The sequence below is a fragment of the Thunnus maccoyii genome, chromosome 6, assembly GCF_910596095.1.
Source record: "Thunnus maccoyii chromosome 6, fThuMac1.1, whole genome shotgun sequence".
NCBI classification, from domain to species: Eukaryota; Metazoa; Chordata; class Actinopteri; order Scombriformes; family Scombridae; genus Thunnus; species Thunnus maccoyii.
The window spans coordinates 5,178,568-5,199,865 of NC_056538.1; the positions used below are offsets into that span (position 1 = coordinate 5,178,568).

A 21,298-nucleotide genomic window follows, 5' to 3' on the forward strand; every position below is an offset into this window, starting at 1 on the left:
AGTTGATGAGGCAGGGAATGAGAAAATTGGTCGTACGAAAAGGAAAATTACACCACTTTATGACAAAATGGCTTGGGGAGTGCAATGATCACAAACTGATCATACCACAACAGTGTACAGACTATCTGAGGGTTGATTTTTCCTTTAGCACTGGGTCTCTTATCACAGAACACATTCACACATGCCCACACAGCTTACCACATAAAGGCTGTTGTCATGTTATGTGCTGCCCCCTACAGGCTTCATCTGTGTCCCTGCTGAAAACTGATCCCTGCCACTATGAGTTTAGGGTCTTTGTGAGGGAACAAGTGACACACAAACACACACACCAGGGTACCAAAAGACAATCTGTCATTGCACATTCTGTGTAGGAGCCGTAGGAGGGCATCTACATTTTAAATATCACGTAAGTGCAGGTTTATAATTATATCCACATCATGTGAATTTAGTTCAACACAACCTAGGGAGCAAGATGAGGTTTAGAGAGTCACTAACTTGTGTTCATGAACATTTCAGTGGAATATGGTGTCAGTGGAAGTTTTTTGCTGTTATCAGTTTCAGATAATTAATATGCTTTTAAGAGGGGAACTGTTTTTTCCAACGTTCTATTTTTTGTCTGTCGTAAGTTAAATCATTGCATAATGTGTTTAATTGCTTGCTTATGATCTTGCTTATGACCTTTTAAATGCGTAATCAATATATGTTCATCACAGTTTATTTGGCTTTATCTTTAAAGGGGCACTCCACCAATTTTACACATTAAGTCCAATTCACTCATCTTGAGAAAAAGTTTGAAGTTTGAAAGAAAAAAAAATCAAAAAGACATAATCTTGGATTAAAAGTCTGTTCAGCAAAAAAATTGTAGGCATTGATTGAAAGACATGAGCATTTCAGAGGCATTGAGGTCTTATGAGAGACTATCCAGATGCATTATGGGAAATGTGGGATCCAGTGTTATTAGGGACTAAAAATCAGGATAGCTCGGCCTCTGCTGCTTAAATTTTGACTATTCTTTCTCTGTCTTTTTTGAATGTTATGGAAGTGCAATGCTAAATCACTGGAGTGCCCCTTTAAACTGAAATATTCCTTTATGCCTCTACATCAGTGTTTCATCCACCATAAGTTAGTGTATTCTACCTTTCAGTTCGTCCTGCGCAGAGATACTTTCACCAAAGATAGCTCATTAGGGTATTCTTATTAATGTGGAATATATTCTGTATGTATTGATTTTAATATACAGCATCCACCTTATATAAGAGGAGCATTGATATTTGATGCTCGGTGCTATCGATTTTTCCTATAGCAAGCAACTTAGCAGAGTAGGGGATTCCTGACAGTGCACAGTGTTATGGCCATGGATACAACTGATACATTAAGACACAAAATGAAATATTCACTTTAAGTGGCTTTTTGGAAATAGATATATGTTTGGGCTGTAGCTCCAGTTCATCCACTGATGATAACAAACCCAGCTCAGTGTGCTTTGGCCTCTTTTTTAACACTGTTTTTACCCTCCAAAGTATCAGTATCTCAAGAATATATATCCCACAGTACCTTCCCTCCTAACTATCCTTTACCTAATTATTTTATGACACTACTGCTATACTTGAATATTAGAAGGTGTAATATATTAACACTAAAGAGTCAGTAATGAAGGTGTAACAATGGCATACAGCAGGTTAGATGAAAATAAAGGACAATACTGGCACCTGTTTCCCCATTCTATCACATAATAATGTTGCTGAATAAATGTTACTGTAGCATGAACCATAGCCATAGAAACCAGCACACACAGGCAGCTGTGCAGTGTTGGCATCAACATCCAAGTCTGGACTGAAGTATTGAGTTATGGTGTCTGTGCTAATCAGTGTGAGACATCTGAGACATCTTTATTTATTAAGAGAAAAAACTCAGCTAATCTGCTTCTTCAGGACTGTGTGGATGTGGCTTGATCAGATTGACAGTGGCCTGGCAGCACAAGCAAATTATTTTTTCAATACCACAACACTCACTTCCTTTTGATTCAGATGTTGCTATACTCGGATTGGTGCATGGAAATACGTCACCTTTTTCCACTTGAGACCCACCCACTTCACACCAGTGAGAAAAGAGCACAAAAAACACAAATACAGAAATTCTTGTATGTGAAATAACCAAAACTGCTCAAGCTTTAGCAGAAGACTTTGTGTTCATTTTCAGATTCCATTGGTCATAGTAAGAAGCTGATTGGCAAAATAAGTTTTCAGGGTGTTTGAAGACAAATTCCTTTTATGCTGCGTTCACATGCCATTAACAATTATTAACAATGTACTCTCTTTTTTTAACTGTTTCAGCTGTTTCATTCCCCTGAATACATCAACCATCAATAGTGGTGTCTTGATATCATGTTTGAGATGTTCTCAGCTCAGCTAAACTCTCAAAAGTAAACATCAAGTTTGGTGTCAAAGAATCAAACTGTGCAGCCCCTGAGAGACGCCTTTTATTCATCATTAAACATTTTTGCAGGGAGAAATCCATCATAGAGGCACCATACAATATATCCAGCAGCAGTAGCCCTAGTAGACCAGAATGCAGTGCAAACACAGGACACTGTACTTTGAGTAAGAACTGACTATGCTTGTTGTTGATATGCTGCCAACATCACTATTGCAATCCGTATTTCCAGATTCATACATAATACAGAGATGAACAGGACATTTAAAGGGATAGTTAGACATTTTGAGAAATGCACTTATTTGCTTTTTTGCCAGAGTTTGAAGATTGATATCACTCTCATGTCTGTCTGTTCAGTATGAAGCTACTGGCAGCAGCCAGTTAGTTCAGCATAAAGACAGGATACAAAGGAAACAGCTAGCCTGGCTATCTGCCTACCGGCACCTCTAAAGTTCATTAATTAACACTTTACATCTTATTAGTTAAATCTGGACAAAAACTTAAGTGTAAAAACAACATGTGGAGGACTAGGCTATTTCTTGGCAGGTGCAGTGACTTCCTTGAATCTCCACTCTGAAATTGCCCTGCAGTAATTAGTCAGTTTTTAGAGGAGTGGTAGGTGAATTCTGTTACCTTTGGACAGAGCCTGGCTAGCTGTTTCCCTCAGTTTCCAGTCCTCATGCTAAGCTAAGCTAACCGGCTGCTGGTGGTAGCTTCATATTTAGCCTACAGATATTAGAGTGGTATTGTTCCTCTTATCTGTCAGCAAGTAAGCAAATAAGTGTTTTCCCAAAATGTCAATGTTCTGCTTCAAAGAAGTTCGTGGTGGATGTCAAAAGGCATTCTACAAAATGAAGGAGTCACTAACTGAAGTAGACAAAATACCCCCTGAAGAGTTCCTGAGGGTGGATTTTTCCTTTAAATTCAAATTCCATTTCTACTCCTTAAAACTGCTGTGGTCTGTTCACATTATAAGAAACAAATAAACAAACGAGAAGCAGAAAATTGAGTTGAAATACTCGACACGACACACAATCTTACACAAATGTAATAAACTGATATCAGACCTGTTGAAAAACTGAAACACTATTCTGTTAGATTATGGCTTGCCTGTTTAAATGGAGATAATTCATACAATTAAAACCTCAATATTTCCTTTGCTTAGCTGACCACTCAGCACATAATGCTAGACATCTGGTAGCATCAATATAGCACATCCTGTTCAAAAGGAAACCTGTGAAACTAAATAGATACTTGCTACTCTGGATATATCAGTAAATACACTGCTTGAGTCATCATCTGCCTCTAAAAGTAGTGCACCAGACGTCACATGGATCTCAGAAGGCTATATTTGTCTTTGATTATAGTGTAATAGATTTTGGTGGGATTAAATGTGCAGGATGCCCAGGTTTCATCCCTGCTCAGTCTTATACACCAGTATTTAAGCTAATCAATTCACTCAATATATGTAACTCGGGACTGTTCATAATCTGTGGCATTTGAAGCATAATCTTTTTTTTTGTAGGAGCCTATATGAAGTATTAAATGGAACAGAATGAGTCATCTTTCTTGTGTTTGTATATGTTGAGAAAGATGTGTCACTGAATGGTAATAAATTGCAGTCTCCCTCCTCAGTGTGACACTTTGTTTCATTCACAGCAGCAGCTTTAGAACCATGTCAGAGGTTCAGATGTGTTTAATGGTACAGATGGGTCTACTGCAGTGTGATTTTATGACTCACTTTGTAAAGACGCTGGCACACTCCAGCATGAATGACTACTGGAGTGCTGGAACTTGGAATAAGGCAAAAGATCCTCCTCCTCCTTCATAATTGAGCCAATCATCCATCAGTACAGAGAAATATAGTCTCATAGAATATTGGAGGAGTGAAGGAGATTTAAAAGTCATGTTGACTACAGTAATAATGGTAGTAGTAATAAGCAGAATGCAAGAATCTGTTTTCACTGATTATTTTTAATGGCCCTTTTCAAAGATTACATTTCTTATTGGCAGCCATTGGTCTTGATTTATTAGACATTCAGAACATCACAGAAATGTTCTAAAAACGAATTTGTGTATAAGACTTTAGCAGCAATACATCCTACGTAAAACACATGTAACGTGTAACACATGTAACACTGTGATGGCAACAAATACAACGCTCATTTATTTATACTATATATATATATATATATACTATTTATACTATATAGGTACTTATTCCATATTGACTATAGAATAGTATTTACTTGTGGAACAGCCTTCCTAACCATTTGAGGGCAGCACAGACCCTAGACTCTTTTAAAACATGCTTAAAAACCTTTTTATTCAGGAAGGCTTTTTCATCTTAATTCTTGTCATTTTCTTTATGTTATATGTTTTTAACGCTGTAGCACTTTGAGATTCACTGCGAATGAACAGTGTAATACAAATTAAATGCATTATTATTATTGTTATTATTACTTAAATCCTTTACTAGTGTCTTACAGTATTTGTTGAATGAAATCTCTGATGTTTACGTTCATCCCCATGGCGACGGTGTAGGAGGCGGTACCCTGCGCTGGCTGGTGACGTTTACGAAGAGCTTCGAACCAATCAGAAATAAGCTGTTTACCGAACTGACGTCACCGTTAAAGCGAAAAGAACCGTTACTCGGTTGCAGAAAGTCTACTACAGCGAGCGGACAGAAGATATGGCTGAATACCAGCGTAGTTTTGATTAAAACCCATGGCGGTGTAGTCTTCTATCGAAACATTAGCGGCCAGCCTCCACAGCACGGTTTGAAAAGCAGCACAAGGCGGCTAGAAAGCTACTTTTAGGGGGGCGTTTCGCTGCCCGCTCGGATCGGGATGATCTCCAACTGTGGGGTGAGTGAATGCAGTTACCTTGATAAGCACAAGCCAGACTCCCATCAAACTCTGGCAGTGTAGCATTGTCTTGCCTGTCAGGAATTAATTTGTCCTTACCGAACACAATTTAACACATTTTAGGGGTTACAATGAGCAACTAGAATATTCGGCATAAAATATGATTCTGAAAGTCATTATAATTTCAAAGTTTTAACCCAAAACCCTACGGTGTGCTGCGGAGGAAGAAAGAAAGTTCAGATACTGTCGAATTCAGTGTTGCTTATTCTGTCGGCCATAGGTTAGCTATGAATAATAGAAGAATGACCCCTGTATTTTACCGGCCTAGCTATGCTGGTACCTGTGAAATGTGTGTGGTTTGCTGATATGCACTACCGCAACTGGCATATGCAGTTTGGCGTAACAGCCCTACTGCTGTCTCAGCTGCAGATAACGTATAGCCTACTGTTTGCATGAGTTAGCTAACGATATAGCTAGTTAACTAACGCTGGACGTTCACAGAGGTTACATAATCTAATAAGACGTGTAGGTTAAGTTAGTTAATTGTATCAACTTTATACTTCGCTACCTCTCAGTCCAAAAGGAGTTTCGATCTCCTCCCCGCCCCCTTCACGGACCGTACTCAATCTGTCAAATCTGCCCCGCTTCCATTACCGAGCTGAGTGGTTATCTAATCACGTGTGAAATAACGATATCATCCTACTTCATGAGAATCTTTGAAATATATTAGTTATTGCCTTAAATCAGCCAGTACACAACCAAATTGAACCGGCCACACTGCAGTCTCGAGTATGGCTTCTGTGCCAGTGTCGTCCCATCTCCTCTCTCCGTGTCATGTAACGCTATAACGTTACCCCTCAGAGACCGTCCACCACAGCACTACGTCTGTCTTTTTCCATTGTCTTGCACACGTACGTCAGCTGTTGTCCTGTGCTAGAAAATACTCGATTTTATTTGGTAATTTACAGGTAATGTATGTTTTTCATGCACCACTATTGCAAGTATATGACATACCTGTGAGGAAACATGGTATGAATCTGACTTAAACGTTTAAATTACATATAGCAGATGTCAAAACTGAAATGCAATCAGAACCATCATCATTGAAATTGATGAGGAATTTCACTTTCATATGTGAAATTTCAGAGCAGCAAAGTTATTATTGCTTATTATGACAGCGTGGGGTGTATGTATATAGTATCTATGCTCTTTGCTATACAGCAACACTATGACGAGAGGAACTCAGAGATGCCTGCAGAGGAATCATGATCCAGTGAAGCTCTCCACTCACTTCAGATTTTAATTTCTGCGTAAACAACCAGTCTGCTGGCTTTAGCAGTGTGGTGGACTTGCTGCTTACCCAGCTTGGCGTATAAAAAGCCTTAATGCTAGTCCTTTAAGAGCAAATTGGAATGCCACTGAGTGTTGAGTGACCTGTGGAGGTCATAGGCGTCTGCTATATTTACCGGCTCTGTAACTTGATCTGTGGCATTTTGGATCGCTGTGCTCATACTATCCTCTCACACTCTGGGGCCACAGCCTCCCAAGTAGCACCCCATTGCTTTCTGTCTATTGGCCTGGCCGCTCGGAACAACACGGGTGAGCCTTTGATAAAGCAACTTAACTGTCACTCTTCCTCCCTTTTTCTTCTTTTAGGTACCTGCTTGTCAGTTGAACGGTGTTGGCTGTTTGAAGATAGGGGATATGGGATAACGTTTCAGAAAGTTCTGGGTTTTTCTAGCATGAGTAGAAGAGCTAAACATCACTTTCCAGGGTAGGGCATATCACCACTTGATACAGGGGAAGTTTTCAGTGTATGGTGAAAGTATATAGTAGCTGGTCGTGGTGGCAAAATGTGAGCTTTGAAACAAGTGCATAAGAAGCTCTCGAAGATGGAGTCAACCTATCAGCTTTCTTTTTACCTGAGCTTTATAATTGAACAACTTTTCCGGATTTGATAATACGAGCTGAAGGATGCATCATCAATATTTAATGCTTGGACATGAAATCCTCAGAATGTGTTGACCGGTGGCCTCACTTCATGCTGAGGTTGCCTGCTGTAAAGTTTGCTGTGTGAGAGACAGCACAACACAGAGATATGAGCTGTTGATTTAAAACATAAACATTTCTACGGGGTGTTCTGTCCAGCTAGATTGTTTGACAGCAAATGATATGTATTTACCCGATTCTGATTACAGTTATCTCAAACAAAAGTCCTCAGTCAACAGAATAAAAGTTTTTTCATGTTGATGTTTCCTGTGTGTTGAACGGTATGACATATAATGTGTCCTTGTGTTTCCTCAGGAGTGATCGCTATCACAAAGCCCGTGAGTACGTGTGTGTGTGTGTGTGTGTACACTGCGGGGTAGCAACCGTAGGATGAGCTGCCCCAGAGCCATCGCAGTCTGCGGGGACTGACACACACCACTGCAAATACGGCAGGTAACACCTTAACACACATGATTTTACAGATACAAACACACATAAATATGTTGTCCCAGCTGGCAGTATGATGTCTTTTAAGTGTCCCCATGTACATATAGTTCAGAATGCATTCCTGTTGTTGCATGTAATGGCAGAGTTTGACACCACTGACTGCATGGTTCAGATGTGTCACAGTAAAACTGGCCAGGCCTGAATGTTGACCAGCTGTACTGTTATTTTGGAAGAAGTTGGAAAAATAATGCGTGTGTTATGTTTTATCAGTCTACAATGACTCACAAAAATGACTCAACTGGTGAAGGTGATGCTGCGTGTCTGTCCCGTCTCAGTTTACAACATTACTGCCATGTAGAGATTTAGACTATGACACTGTACTATACACTATACATTTCAATTGCAGGTTAAAGCTCTACAAGTTTTTCATGATGCTGAAATGATAGAAAACAAACAAGTGGAAAACATATCCACTGCATTAGAGATCAAAACTGCACAACACATCTGCTATTGAGTAATATGATGGTAAGACTTATATTGGAGACCAAGTGTATTGAGTCAATTTGAAAAAAAAATTGGATTTAATCAAAGAAAGTCACAGAAAAATGTTATAGCAGAGACAGAGGAGATGTTAAAGCCCCCCTCTTTTCATTGTTATGCTTTGTTACTTCATTTGAATGTTTGGCCTTCACTGTGCAGAATGATGTTTGTGCAGAGTTAGTTTACACATTCATCTGCTGAAGGGGAAAAGTTTCTCTGTGCTCACTGAAAACATCGTCCAGTATTCAACTTACACAAGTGTGATGTGGACACTTGAAGCCTCCAGTGCACATACAACCAGACCGGACTTTTCAGTGCAGTATGTACCCTAGGTTGACTGCTTTTGGGCAGCAGTGACGGGGGTGGAGTTGGGGCGTGCTGAGCCAAACTCAGGAGAGCCTCAGCAGCCAGACATTTCTCCGTTCTCTGTTTACAGTAGGAGCGGCTGAGATTGACACTAAAATGAGAATAGCTGGTCCACCTTAAAAGTCAGTCCACCTTAAGTGAGCCTGGTCAGGTTAGGCTAACCCATCGTCGCTAACTTCGGGGCTCTTATAACAGTACCTTTCACGTAGATGTACTTTGGAGAATGAGGTGAGGGAGGATTCTGGGATTTGATGCACTAGTTGATGAGTCAAAAAAAACAATAACATAGGATGTTAGTCATCATCAGTAGCCCATTGATATCAATGATTGTGTGAAATTTTAGCAGCAGTGCTCATAATTCTGCAGCGGCGCGTTGCTGAATGGATATAGGGAAAACACTTCAGTGAAAGTAGCAGACATCTCGTGTCCAGTAGTTAAACTTCTGAAATGAAAAACATTTGAATATTCATACATTCCAGGTTTTTCAATGAGGGACAAGCAGTAGATGATGTTTTAAGAATTTTTAACTAGTTAACTGAAATTTTTTGTGGAAAAACCATATAAGACACAAATTATTACTCAAAGCAGAGTCTTTTTATATATATTAAAACATGTCTGGAGGGTGTCTTTAATATTATGAATTTTAGACCAAGTCTTGTATCACAACATTGATTTATATCACCTTATGAAGTTGTTATGTAAAATATGTTTGAAAACAAGGTTGATGACAGCGGTGAGATTGAATTAAAACAGTAATGTTGCATGCGGCTTTAAAATCAAATATGGGTGACATCATCAGTAACACACAGGTTACACCTAACCTACTGGAGATGATGTCTTTGTGAATGGATAAGAAGCTTACAGTATGTGTTGAAAAGTGCAACTGTTCCACCAGTGTGACTCATTGTTTTAACTACTTGTTGTTTTAAGCCACTTCTGGGTATCTACAACATTTCTCAGGATCACTCAGTGCAATGACAAAGATTGATAGGTGTTTCAAATAATAATGGTGTGTAATTGACCAAATGATTATCTCGATGAATAAAGCATTACGCCAGTCAGCTGCAGAGGCTGCAGCATCAATCACTGTAGCCTGCAGATTCATCTCTGAGGTCAATGCTACTTTTACGGCCTCTCGTGAGTCACCAACAGATGGTGGTAATGATATATCCTAATTGGCTGCTCCTCCTCCAAGTTTTGATATTGTAGAAACGTGGTTGTGCTGTAAAAAAAAAAAAAAAATGTTCTTGAGGGAAATTTCTTATAGCAGAAACTGCATATGAATAGAAAACATGAAAAATGTTTTCTCCTCAGTGGATTGCAGTGTTATGGGGATGTGACTTATTTTTGAGAGTTTAATAAGGTATGTGGAATATGAAAGGTGACTAAGCTGTCACAGTCAGAGCCGTAGAGATTTCAAATGCATTGCTGGAAGGGAAAGACAAGCAAAATCATTGATATTAAATTTCTTCTTTAATAGCATTTTTATGAACAAGATATTTTTAGTTGGCACTTTAATTTTGTGGTTTTATTTTTAAGTGTTTTGCTAGCACTGTGCATTCCTCTAGTTAAATTGTCTTTTCTTTGTATCTATCTGTAAAGTCTCCACTATACATGTCATTATACTGCCACACATTTGACTTGGCTGAGGGGAAAACTAAGTGTTGAATAGTAGTCTAACCTGTAGCTAGGAGAGGCTGGAGGAGATCCAACTATGGCCTGTCTTAGCAGCCAAGTAGTCAAGCTTAGTTTTAATATGAAACAGTTTGGCAACTATAGTTGTAATGGGCTGAAAGATGGGGCAGAGAGAGGCGTCAGTGTGGCCCTCACAGACATCAGCAGTGTCTTATCTGCTCACATTTCAGGGTATATATAGCTGCCTGTAAGACCAAGCCAAACCCAGCACAGCTCAGAGACCCCCGAATAGCTTCCATGTTGATCTGCTAACATTATTTCCTATGAGAACCACACTTTGTCTCTGTTAGTTTTTTACCGGTTGGCTGTTTTGTTTATATTGAAGCAACAGTAACAACAGGAAATCCTATGGATTTTTAGGTCAAAAACTGTCACTGTTACTTACTGTTTTCTTGCATGACAAATACATGTAGCACCACCGGTTTGCACAGTCTGGCAAAAGTAATTTTGATGCATTGTGAAAAGTATGAAAATTCAGTTCTAATGCTCAAAAAAGCAATTCATTGATGGAAGCTTGAAGCTGCGCTAATCAATATTTTTATATCAACAATGGGTCGAATGACTATGTGTAATGTGAAAGAGGTCTCTCGTACTGACAAACCTACAGAGAATTATCACCCAACTCTGTAGTTCCACTCAGCTCTATGGTGCATTTTAGTGTCTTTGGGCTTATTGTTTTGGCTTTATGACCCACAAATTTTCACTGTTTGGTTCAGTCTCACCACTCACACGACCTTGTATCCAGCGGCAGCAGGCAACAGTTTATAACAAAAAAAGCTCTGATAAACCTATTGTGCACTACACAGCACCAAATTGAAGACAGGCAAAGTTAGCGACTAGCTGGTGAACACAGTGGAGCTTTTATTAGCTGAAGAGAAAGATATTTCCCTCAGGAGAGACCAAAACAGAGCTAAAATGAGAGTGACTTAGCTTGTCTTATAACGTATAATCATCAGGTGGCTAGCAACAAATGAAGACTAATGTTGCTCTGCATCTGATGAATGTAAATAGACCCCTCTTTGCTAACGTTTTCACCATATCAACTTTATAAGGTGATAATATGTCAATGCTGTGTGTACAGCTGGTTGCGCTGCTCCAAGATGGCCTCCATTTACTGTATGGCTGGTCTAGTGCAGCATATCCTGCTGTGTTAAATAATAATAATAATGTTAATAACAATAACAATGTTATTTAGATGAGTAAATGATCTATTTAGATTTGACAGAAACATTAATTGAAGATTGAGCCATATGGTACTGCAACAACATAGCCTGGTTCAGTGATTGGGCTCAATGATGACTGTTTCTCCCAGTTGGAAACAGAACAGAGCTAATCAGACCTCTGTAGGCAGGATTAAGAATAAGGACGTCATCCTCCTGCAAAGTTTGCTAATGAAGTAGCTACATCCATGAAAAATAGCATCAGAAAATGGCCAAAAAATGTTAAGAGGAACAGGTGAGATCAACACAGTTTAACAGGCTGTTGTAAGTCGACATACAGAGAAAAAATCTCTTTGACTGGCATGAAAAGTCAAAAACCTCTCCTAGCAACTGCTACCACCGCTTCTTTGTTGACTGAAAATGACTTTGGAGGGAGGCTTACTTCATTTGCTATTGAATGGTTGGGGCAACACCACCCGCCCTTGAAAGGAAATCAGCTAACACAAACAAGCTAACTGAAAAGAAATGGCAGTTCACAAGAATTGAATGTTTGTTTTTAAATGCTTGAGAATAATACATGATATGATGCTGTTTGTTTGCTTTTGTAATCAGTCAGACATTAGTATTGATCAATGCTCATTATCAACACACCACAGATGCCGTCAGTTGGTACTTAATGGTGTGAAATATCAAGCTACTTGTTGCACCTATATTTGACTACATGTGTTATCTGTGCCTGTCTCTATCTCTATCTCTATCTCCATGGAAACTGACCCAGCACTGAACTTGACTTTAACATAGAATCACAGTGCTCGCCTCAAAACAGCACTGACTCAACTGAGAAGGAAATTGAGCCAACCATTTACTATAATATGGCACTTCTACACACACACACACACACACACAGACGCACACAGACGCACATACTCTCACTCCAAATCACCAGTGAGCGAGTGTCCATGCTGGTGTTACATTCATGCGATGTCACCCCTGGGCACAGCAGCTGTAGAGTCCTGCGTCATCACACACACTCTCCCAAAGCACTTGAGATTTACTCTGCTTTCTAATAGGCCAGCGGGAGACCTGGGAGGACAATATGTACTGTAAGAGATCTGACTCACTCACTCATTACAATGATGGATTTTCAACAGATGCACATTTCAGTGAGATAATTGACCCAATCAAAATCAACAAGAGAATTCACAATGTGTCTGGGGGTCTTTGAAAAGCTCTGAAATGTATCAATTTAAGGCTCTAAAAGGTTTCTATGAATAATTTTCTCCTTATAAGCCAAGTTTACTTTCAAGGTTTTCCATTTAGGAAGTGTAGTTGTATTGAGGGCTCATTTATACTCTTTGATTGTAGTTTCAGAACCTTCAAATGAATGGTAATTTGAGTCCAATATTCAATTGGTTGATGAGAGCAGTGGGAGTAAACCAGAACCTTAAAGTTGACGGCTGTAGAGTTGAGGGGAGCTCAAGTGTTTGCTTGGTGATAATTCTTTGTGAGTTTGTCACTACAGGCGACCCCTTTCACATTACACATAGTCATCTTTTCCATTCTTCAATATATAGATATTGATGCAGCTTTATAATGAAAAGCGTGTGACATCATTGGCGACTCCCAGCTGAGCTGTGGTACTGCTGGTGATGACGGACTCTTTGTGAATGGAAAGGGAACGTGTGTTGGGATCCTTGTTAATGTCTCTAAATTTCTCATGAATTCAGTTCCAGGAAGTGAAAGTGAGGCTCCTGAAAAAGTTTTTAGTTTGGTTTTCTGAAACCTGCCCAGTAAGTGAAACCTCATCTCTCCAGCTCTTTGCCAAGGATTCCCAGCAGTCAGCTGCTAAAAACTGCCTTCCACTACGCTGCAGAAAGCTTCCCTCATGCAGTCACTTCTGCCACTCTGTTGACAGCTTGACAGCTTTCTTAATACAGATTTAGTAGAAGCTTGGTAGACCAACCAGCTCATTCATAGTAGTAGATTGTTGTCTTTTTACACTGGCATATTTTCACTTTCTGTTTTCTTCTGACCTCTAATATTTGATCCTATCTTATCCTGTTTGATCCTATCTTATCCCCCTACAGCACAGAGGCTTGTTAGGTCGAGCGTTTTTCATTTTTGTGGTGGTTTTCTAAAGGAAGGAAAGGAATACAGAGCATTACGTGTAGCCCTCAGGCTGTGGCTCTGATAGTGGCCGGCTAAGTGTACATTGGCTCTGGAATATGCCCTGCTGCTACTTTTATGTCCTTACTGCGTTGGTAGCAAGCAAACGAATGCATGCAGCTTGTTGCCATGGTAGCTATGGTAACTACTGGTTAGCACAACCTCAGGGGAGGCTGAAAATGCAGAGTAGCCAGAGTGCGTTTGTGTGTGTGTGTGTGTGTGTGAGTGCGGCACATGCCTGTGCGTGTGTTGTTGTTTCCGTGGAGACATCTCCTCTCAGAAGTGAAATCCATAGTTTGCTATCGTCTTTATCAATCCTGTGTGTCCATGCTGTGTGGTGTTACTCCCACGGGTGCTACTTGCTGTTTGCACTTCACTCTCAGCAGCTTGCCCACCAGGCTAGCCTGAACTTGTTCCACTCAGCTGCGCTGGCCGGGTCTTACTCTGTGACACAGCTGTGGGAATACAGAGAGTTTTATGGGTGAGACAGGTAGGTCAAGGTTCAACCAAGGTCAAGGTGGTGCATTCATGGGTTCAAATATTTGTAGGATTCAAGGGTTTAGAGATAGACAAAAAAGCCACAGACATTTGATGAGAATTTATCTTGAGGGGGATTTTTGGCGTTAATGATGTGGGATTGTACAAACTGTTGATTTAGTGAAGTGCCACATTTATACAGCGGGTCTTACACAGTTTTGTCAGAGAAAACACATCTCATGGTATCACAGATACAAATACATCCAGGATGTATCACTGTAATTCCACTCACACATGTTTTTATCCTTGTGTTTACACAGTGTGAGCAGTCACATAATGTAGCTTTGAGCTAGTGTGATGATAAGGATGTGGTGGGCTTACCAGCTGCAGCCTTGTTAATCGGTGGAATTTGCAGTGATGAATGAAGTTTTGCCTCAATCAAAGTTGGGTACAAGCTTTGAAAATTCTGTTGGTTAGTGTTCTCTTTGCATTCAGGCAGCAAATTACTAGCTCAGATTACTAGAAATTGTGCTCTGCAAAAACGATCTGGATAGGAATTTTGGGTTGGCATTGTAGAGTATTTTACTGGAGTATACTGTTATGTCTTCCACACAGATTATGAGCCCATTAGAAATATAGCCTGACTGATACAGGATTTCTTAGGCCAAAACCAAAATTGACATTTGAGAGTTTCAAAAATCTGATAATGATATACCAGCCAACATCAATATTCTTTACACAACCCATAACAGAAATAAACATTTTTGATAATGATCCTTTAAATCTGTTTTTAATTGTGACCAAAAATTCTGCTGCGCGCAACATTCTACAGTTGAAAAATAAACTTGTCAGTACTCTCTGGTGGATGAACTGCAGAACGGTTACACTGTCTCAAAACACATCTTTGGCATTTCTGTACTGAGGCGGAAATGAATGAATCTCTTAAGTAATTTCCTTACAGCACTGCGTCTGACTGTATTCACTTCAATCTTGGATTTTTAAGTGAGTTCAGTGTGATGCTAGGTGTATATAAGCACTGTTAATATCTTATCAACCATTCTATCTGCAACAGAGTTATTGCATGTTATTGTTAGTAAGTTTGTAGTCAAAATTAAAATACTGTATGTTACAGCTGATGGTTGGCGCTTTCATTCACCAGTGAGGGGAGCTACAATGCAGAAAGCTACTGATTCAGGCTACACACTCAGTTAGATTCAGTGTTAAATATTTCTTCATCCATGTACTGATCACCTCTGATTGTAAAGAACTAGTCGTGGTTGTTGACACTTTGTTTGTTCCACTTCATTTCCAGGCAGGCATCCCACCACATTGCACAATCTTGGTAATTTTCTGTCTCCAGTAACTGACAGAGGTGATGATGAAGAGAGTAAATCCAGATCCAGGCTTCATCCCATCTGCATTACAACACTGAAACCAAAATAACCCTGCAAACACCACTGCTGCCAAATTGTAGAAACAAACCTTGTATATCTACAGAGCCTTGCTTTAGCTGGCTGACTTACAGCGAGGCCAGGTTCTTGGTGCAGTTAGTCTCACTGGCTTAGCAGTACCTTAACTCTATGGTCACCGCCACCTGGCCCACCTCTGTGTGTTTTGGCCAGCAGTGTTGGCTTGCCTCCAGCACGCTGCCTGTCTGCCTACTCCAGATCCATATGCTGAATTATTGATAAACCTGTGGTCACAGAGAGAGGCAGAGGCAGAGCGAGAAAGAGATAGAGATGCAGAAGGAGGGGAAATTACACTGCGAAGAAGTAGGTACACTAGGAGAGAAGGCAGGGTGCCGAGAGAGCAGAGAGAGAGAGGATAGGGAGCAGTAAGAGAGAGAGATTAAAGAAATATGAGCCTCCCTCACTGAACTCAACACAGATCAGCAACACCAGATACTTTTATTTATTCAGACGATGCTGTGCATGTGAACAAGAGCCTGTCTCTGCCTCGGCTGTCACAGGAACACACTGTGCCCCTGGCCTGGCTTTACAGCCAACAACCAGCTGGACTCTTCCATTATAGCCGTGGGAGACACATTCTATACTGAGACGGAGGAGGGGTGGGTTGGATTTGCAGTTTGAGAAGTCAAAATAGCCCAGAGAGATTCTACTGCATATTTTCATTTCTCCCCTTGATTTTATGATGGGCTTAAAGTTGGTAGGAAAAGAGGCTTCCTGTGGGTTTTCCAAGCCCGGCTGAAGATGCTTGAGCATTAGATCATGCCTTAGTAGTGTATCAGCAAGCTAGTGCTAATTGTGTCACCACAGATCTGTCTCTGGATTGTATAGCATGCTCCCCCCTCATGAGTTGTGTGATGTGGGCTCTTTGTATAGTATGTTGTAGGCTGCAGCTGGCTTCACTTGGTACACCTCAGGCTTGGTTAACCAGCCATGCTCTGCAAAAGCCTGGAGATGGGTAGTATAGACCATAATGCAGGGGTGTTTATGTCACTGGGCCCTAGATAGACACACATGACAGCCTTATATATTCTAATTTGATTTGCTCCAGTCTAGAGGAATAAAAGTACTAACAATGAAACCAAATATGTTTTTAAAGGGGCACTCCACTGATAATGTCAAAGTTGACTTTATAGTCGAAATACTACTCAGCTCGTGAAAATTATTAAACAGTGTCTTCTGTGGCTGAGGAGGACCTTACTCAAGTGACATCACTTGTGTAATCTTGGTTTAGGCCCAGAAACTACACATTTTAGCCAAAATTTCCAAAACACACTGCCACAAAATAACAAAGTGTTGGATGGAAAAAACAGCAATGGAAAAAGATCAAAACATCCGCACATTTATCTGCATAAAGACCTTAGTCAGAGCACAAAACTACACGGTATAACAGGAGATAAACTCTTTTAGAGGGAAATTTTAGCCCGATCTTGGGATGATTAAAAAACCTTTATTTGAATGTAATTGTTTCACTGAGAACAATTGCCACATGGGACAAAACCATCTTGTAATGGGGGCAGCGACATCTGTCTGGGGCTGGGATTGTTAGTATTTTTGACAGGAAGCCTGCATTACAAACCGGGGCTGTGGAGATTGAAAGACATGTACAGCAATGCATGTGGACTGCTGCCTGCCTCAATGTCTTCTTTTAAAGCCCCCCTGGACATGTCTTGAGATGTATATAAAATACTCTATTTTAAATAATAATTTGTGTTTGATGTGGTTTTTCCACAAAAGAAGTAAAATTATCATGTTAAAATCCTTAAAATTATATCTCCTCCTTTTCCCTCATCAAAAATTCCAGAATCTATAAATATGCAAATATTTTTAATTTCAAATATTGAAACTGCTGGACAAAAGATGATTCCAACTTCACTGTAAGTTGAATACTGGACCAGGATTGGCTTCCAAACTATTTGTGATGTCACAAATAATGCTCATAGGCCCGCCCCTTAAAACTGGATTTTCAGTGAGCACAGAGAAATTTTCCACTTTCAGAGGAACAATTTGAAAACAGATTCTGCACAATGAAGCTCAAACATCCAACTGTAGGAACAAGAAGAAAAACATACTTTTGAGTGGAGGGGAACTTTAATAATACTATGAGGAATTGTCAGAGTAAGAACTTCCATTATTTTTGGAGGTTAATGCATTTGAGACATTTCAGATCAATTTGCACTTACTGCTACATCATGTACCACACAGAGACAGTTAAAAGATATGCCCCCCTGATAGATGGTCTAAATAATGGAAGTTTCAAGTTGTTGTAAGTTGATTCTGATGACATAGTGCACTGAATGGAAACTAGTAGCTGCCTAAAAGTCAGGAAAAACACATTGAAAGCTCTAAAATACTACAGCATGCTTTGAGAAATGGATGGCAGCAATGTAAAGAAAATGTGATTTGTTGTTGATGGGATGAAACATGAAAAAATGCTGATTTAATCCTTCAAATAACATGATAATAAGCACCAGCTGTGTTAGAAAGCCTAATATACATCATGTTAGATCTATAGTTTTCATGATAATGTGCCAAAAAGGTGGAACTTTTATAGTCAGTGATGCACCTTCTTGCATCATTTTGTCTCTTTAAAAGTAGATGAATGCTCAGTGAGGCGAGGATAAAGATGTCCTAACTGCTGCCTACATTGTTGCTGTAGTGTAAGTATTGATTGATTGTTGCTGATGAACTAATACAGAGCTGGTGTCTCTTTGCTGTGGCTGCAGTCGATGCAGTCTTCCAGAGGCTCTCCCTCCCTGTGGCTGAGAAACCAGCAGCAGCAGCAACAACATGTCCCGCGTCTCCTCCACCGCCAAGCGCTACGCTGGCCCCTCCTACACCAGCCACTACAGCTCCTACAGCTCCTCCCTGACCCCGGGCCTTAGCTCCTACAGTGAGCGGGACAGGTTGTCCTCCTACAAGTCCCCCACCTCCTCCTCCACCTCTTCCTCAGGTTACTCCTCCTCCAGCTATCTGAGCAGCTCTGCTGTCCGCAGCCGCAACTACAGCACCTCCTCAGACCCAGACCGCGACCGGGGCCGAACCATCCCGCGCACCGACATCCTCGGAAGCAGCAGCAGCCGCCGCAGCGAGAGCCTCAGCCGAACACCTCTCAAGAGCTACGGAGGGTCAGGGCTGAGTGGGGGGTCGGCCTACACCGGCTACAGTTCCTACTCTTCGTCCTCAGCCCAGTCCAGCTACCTCTCCTCTTCACCGGTGGCCTCCAGCATCTCGCTCAGTCGACGAAAATCTGTATCCCAGAGTGACTTAAGCAGGGACCTGGCCCCTCTGGGCCTCAACGACACCTCCTCTTCGTCCTCTATCCCATCTTCTTCCACCAGTGCCCTGCGGAGCTACCGCAGTCGGACCAGCGATGTGGCCGACTCGTATGGCACTAGCTCCCGCCTGAGCTACTCAGGCCTGTCACGGAGCTCTACTCAGGAGGCCCTCTCGCGGAGCTCCACCAAGGAAGCCTTCAGCAGCAGCAGCAGCAGCAGCAGCAGAGCATTCAGCTCTTCGACGTGGGAGCGGGGCAGTAACGGGGTATTCGACTCCCCCACCAGGGACTCCACGGTAAGAGAGTTTCCACTGTTCTTGCACATGCTGGCTTGACATTTCCTGTTTTTATTGGGCATGTACTGGCCGACAGAGGATCAATAACAAGGCGCTGAATAAGGCTCAAAGGAATCTTAGCTGCAGTCTCTGCAGAGGCACACTGCTTCCATTTATTTCACTTCACACATGGTAAAGCCCCACAATGCTTTGTGGTAACTGAAAGTACATTTTTTTACCAAATGGGGGCACTATTGTTTAAATTAATGTCAAAGCACTTGAAGACCTTCTATGCAATGATAGACCAGACAAGTTACACTCTCTCACATGCCTTTAACATGTTCCCTATACAGTCTGAGCTTATTTTTTGCTATCATAATAACAAACAGTGCTATTACATGCAAACCAGAGCTCATTATTTTAGTGTGGAAGTAGCTCCATGGTAATGTGACAAATGAGCTCTTACACATGGATACCTGACCTCTTCTAAACCAGCAATTAGCTAGGTTACACCTCTCAGAAAGAGTTGCCGGGAAAAGATGAGCTGGGTCTGCAGGCCACTCACCTCATCTCTAAGCTCAGTATTAATGACCCGAGCTTCCTCTATACAGGTCAGAAAGCACAACTGACCCACTTCCTTTCTGGATTAGTCCCGATAACCGCTTACATGAGTGCAGGAGGGAGGAAAGAGGATGGCATGAAGGTGGAAGAGTGGAAGAGAGAATTAGGGAGAATTTGTGGTAACATTTTATTTGACATGTTGTTCAGTGCATTTACTACTACATAACCACCACTGGTTAATTAATAAAGACATTACCATGCATTTTAAAATGATCTTATGATTTATAATGCATCACAATACTTTATGAGTACCACTTTAACTGAGACATGTAGCTGTGACCTCTACTTGAGCATTAATTATTCAGTATGTAATATTGAAGTGATGAGAACAAGCTTCCACTAACTTGTTCACATTCCACCAACAACTGTACTTTTTTTCAGGATTAGCCACAAGATTAAAGTGAAGGCACAAAAAAAACCCACAATTGTACAAGTCATATAGTTTTCAGGACATGTGATGTAACCCCACAAAACAACAATATGGCTTAAAAAACACAAATACAGTATGTGGATATGGAGGGTGGTAGTATCAGGCTACTTGCCAAGATAATGCAACACGATATAACGATGAGAGAGCATTTGCTGTTCTCTCCCTTATATCATTGAAAATGGAATATTTGGCTGCTGGTTGGACAAATGAGACATTTAAAGACGTTACCTTGGAATCTGGGAAAATGCAGTGGTCATTTTTCATTTGACATTTTATAGACAAAACAATGAATCGAGTAAATAATCTGCAGATGAATCAATAATGCAAATAATTGTTAGTTATTGTCCCTTAACAACAACAGCAAAAACTAACTACTCGACATGTACCACAGAGTCAATTCAGCACCTTTCTTCAACTTTCTTCAATTGAAAACTTCACATTTACTATTGGATATTGAATTAGATTACATTATATCATACAGGCATATGTTTACATTTAGGGCTCATTAGGTCTTGTTATTGTTCTGAATTTTTAGACAAAAACTGAGTTTCAGTATCTCCATAAAACGACCATCTTTTCATGTAAATATACATTTAACGTGAAAGGTCTTAAATGTCCTAAAGGCCCTGCACACCCACACACATTTCCACTCATTCTGGCTGATTAGACCTCTGCTAAGGTTGAAGGTGGGTGGTGCTATGCTGGGAATTATGTGAGGTCACCGGACACCATGTGCTAATAAGATTGTCTGTACACATCCACACAGTCCTGAGAACAGGTCTCATCAAATTGATTAAAATCACCTGTCTGGGTTAAGCATGACTGTCCAACATGCATCAGAGAACTTTGTATTGAAATTTTGTGTAAATTGTGTCAACCTTTGGTAGTTGACAGTATATGCCATTACACAAAAAGTGTTTATGTCTGACCATGACAATACTCCCTTGAAATGACTCTTATCATATGAGATAAGTTTAACAATATTAACTACTAACTCATCGTGTGATGGAGCTGCCTGCTGTCATCATGAGGTATCACAGCCTTACATTTTCTTAACAGTCAGGTGCTCCCATTTAGCTCATTCATTAA

General features: G+C 40.6%; 1 protein-coding gene across 3 annotated transcripts in view; it reads left to right on the forward strand.

Annotated features, from left to right (window-relative positions):
- The first annotated feature begins 5,040 nt into the window (after positions 1 to 5,040).
- The window catches only part of usp2a (ubiquitin specific peptidase 2a), a 43,373-nt gene continuing 27,115 nt past the window's right edge, over positions 5,041 to 21,298 (forward strand). Inside the window, exons 1-3 of one of the 3 annotated variants that reach the window (XM_042414240.1) lie at positions 5,041 to 5,300; positions 7,605 to 7,742; positions 18,333 to 19,179. In XM_042414240.1, coding sequence (XP_042270174.1) covers positions 18,397 to 19,179 — 783 coding nt within the window. In that variant the 5' untranslated portion in view covers positions 5,041 to 5,300; positions 7,605 to 7,742; positions 18,333 to 18,396. Of the gene's footprint in view, positions 5,301 to 6,838; positions 6,900 to 7,604; positions 7,743 to 18,332; positions 19,180 to 21,298 lie in introns of those variants that run through there. The other 2 variants (XM_042414238.1, XM_042414239.1) reach the window with 2 other exon arrangements.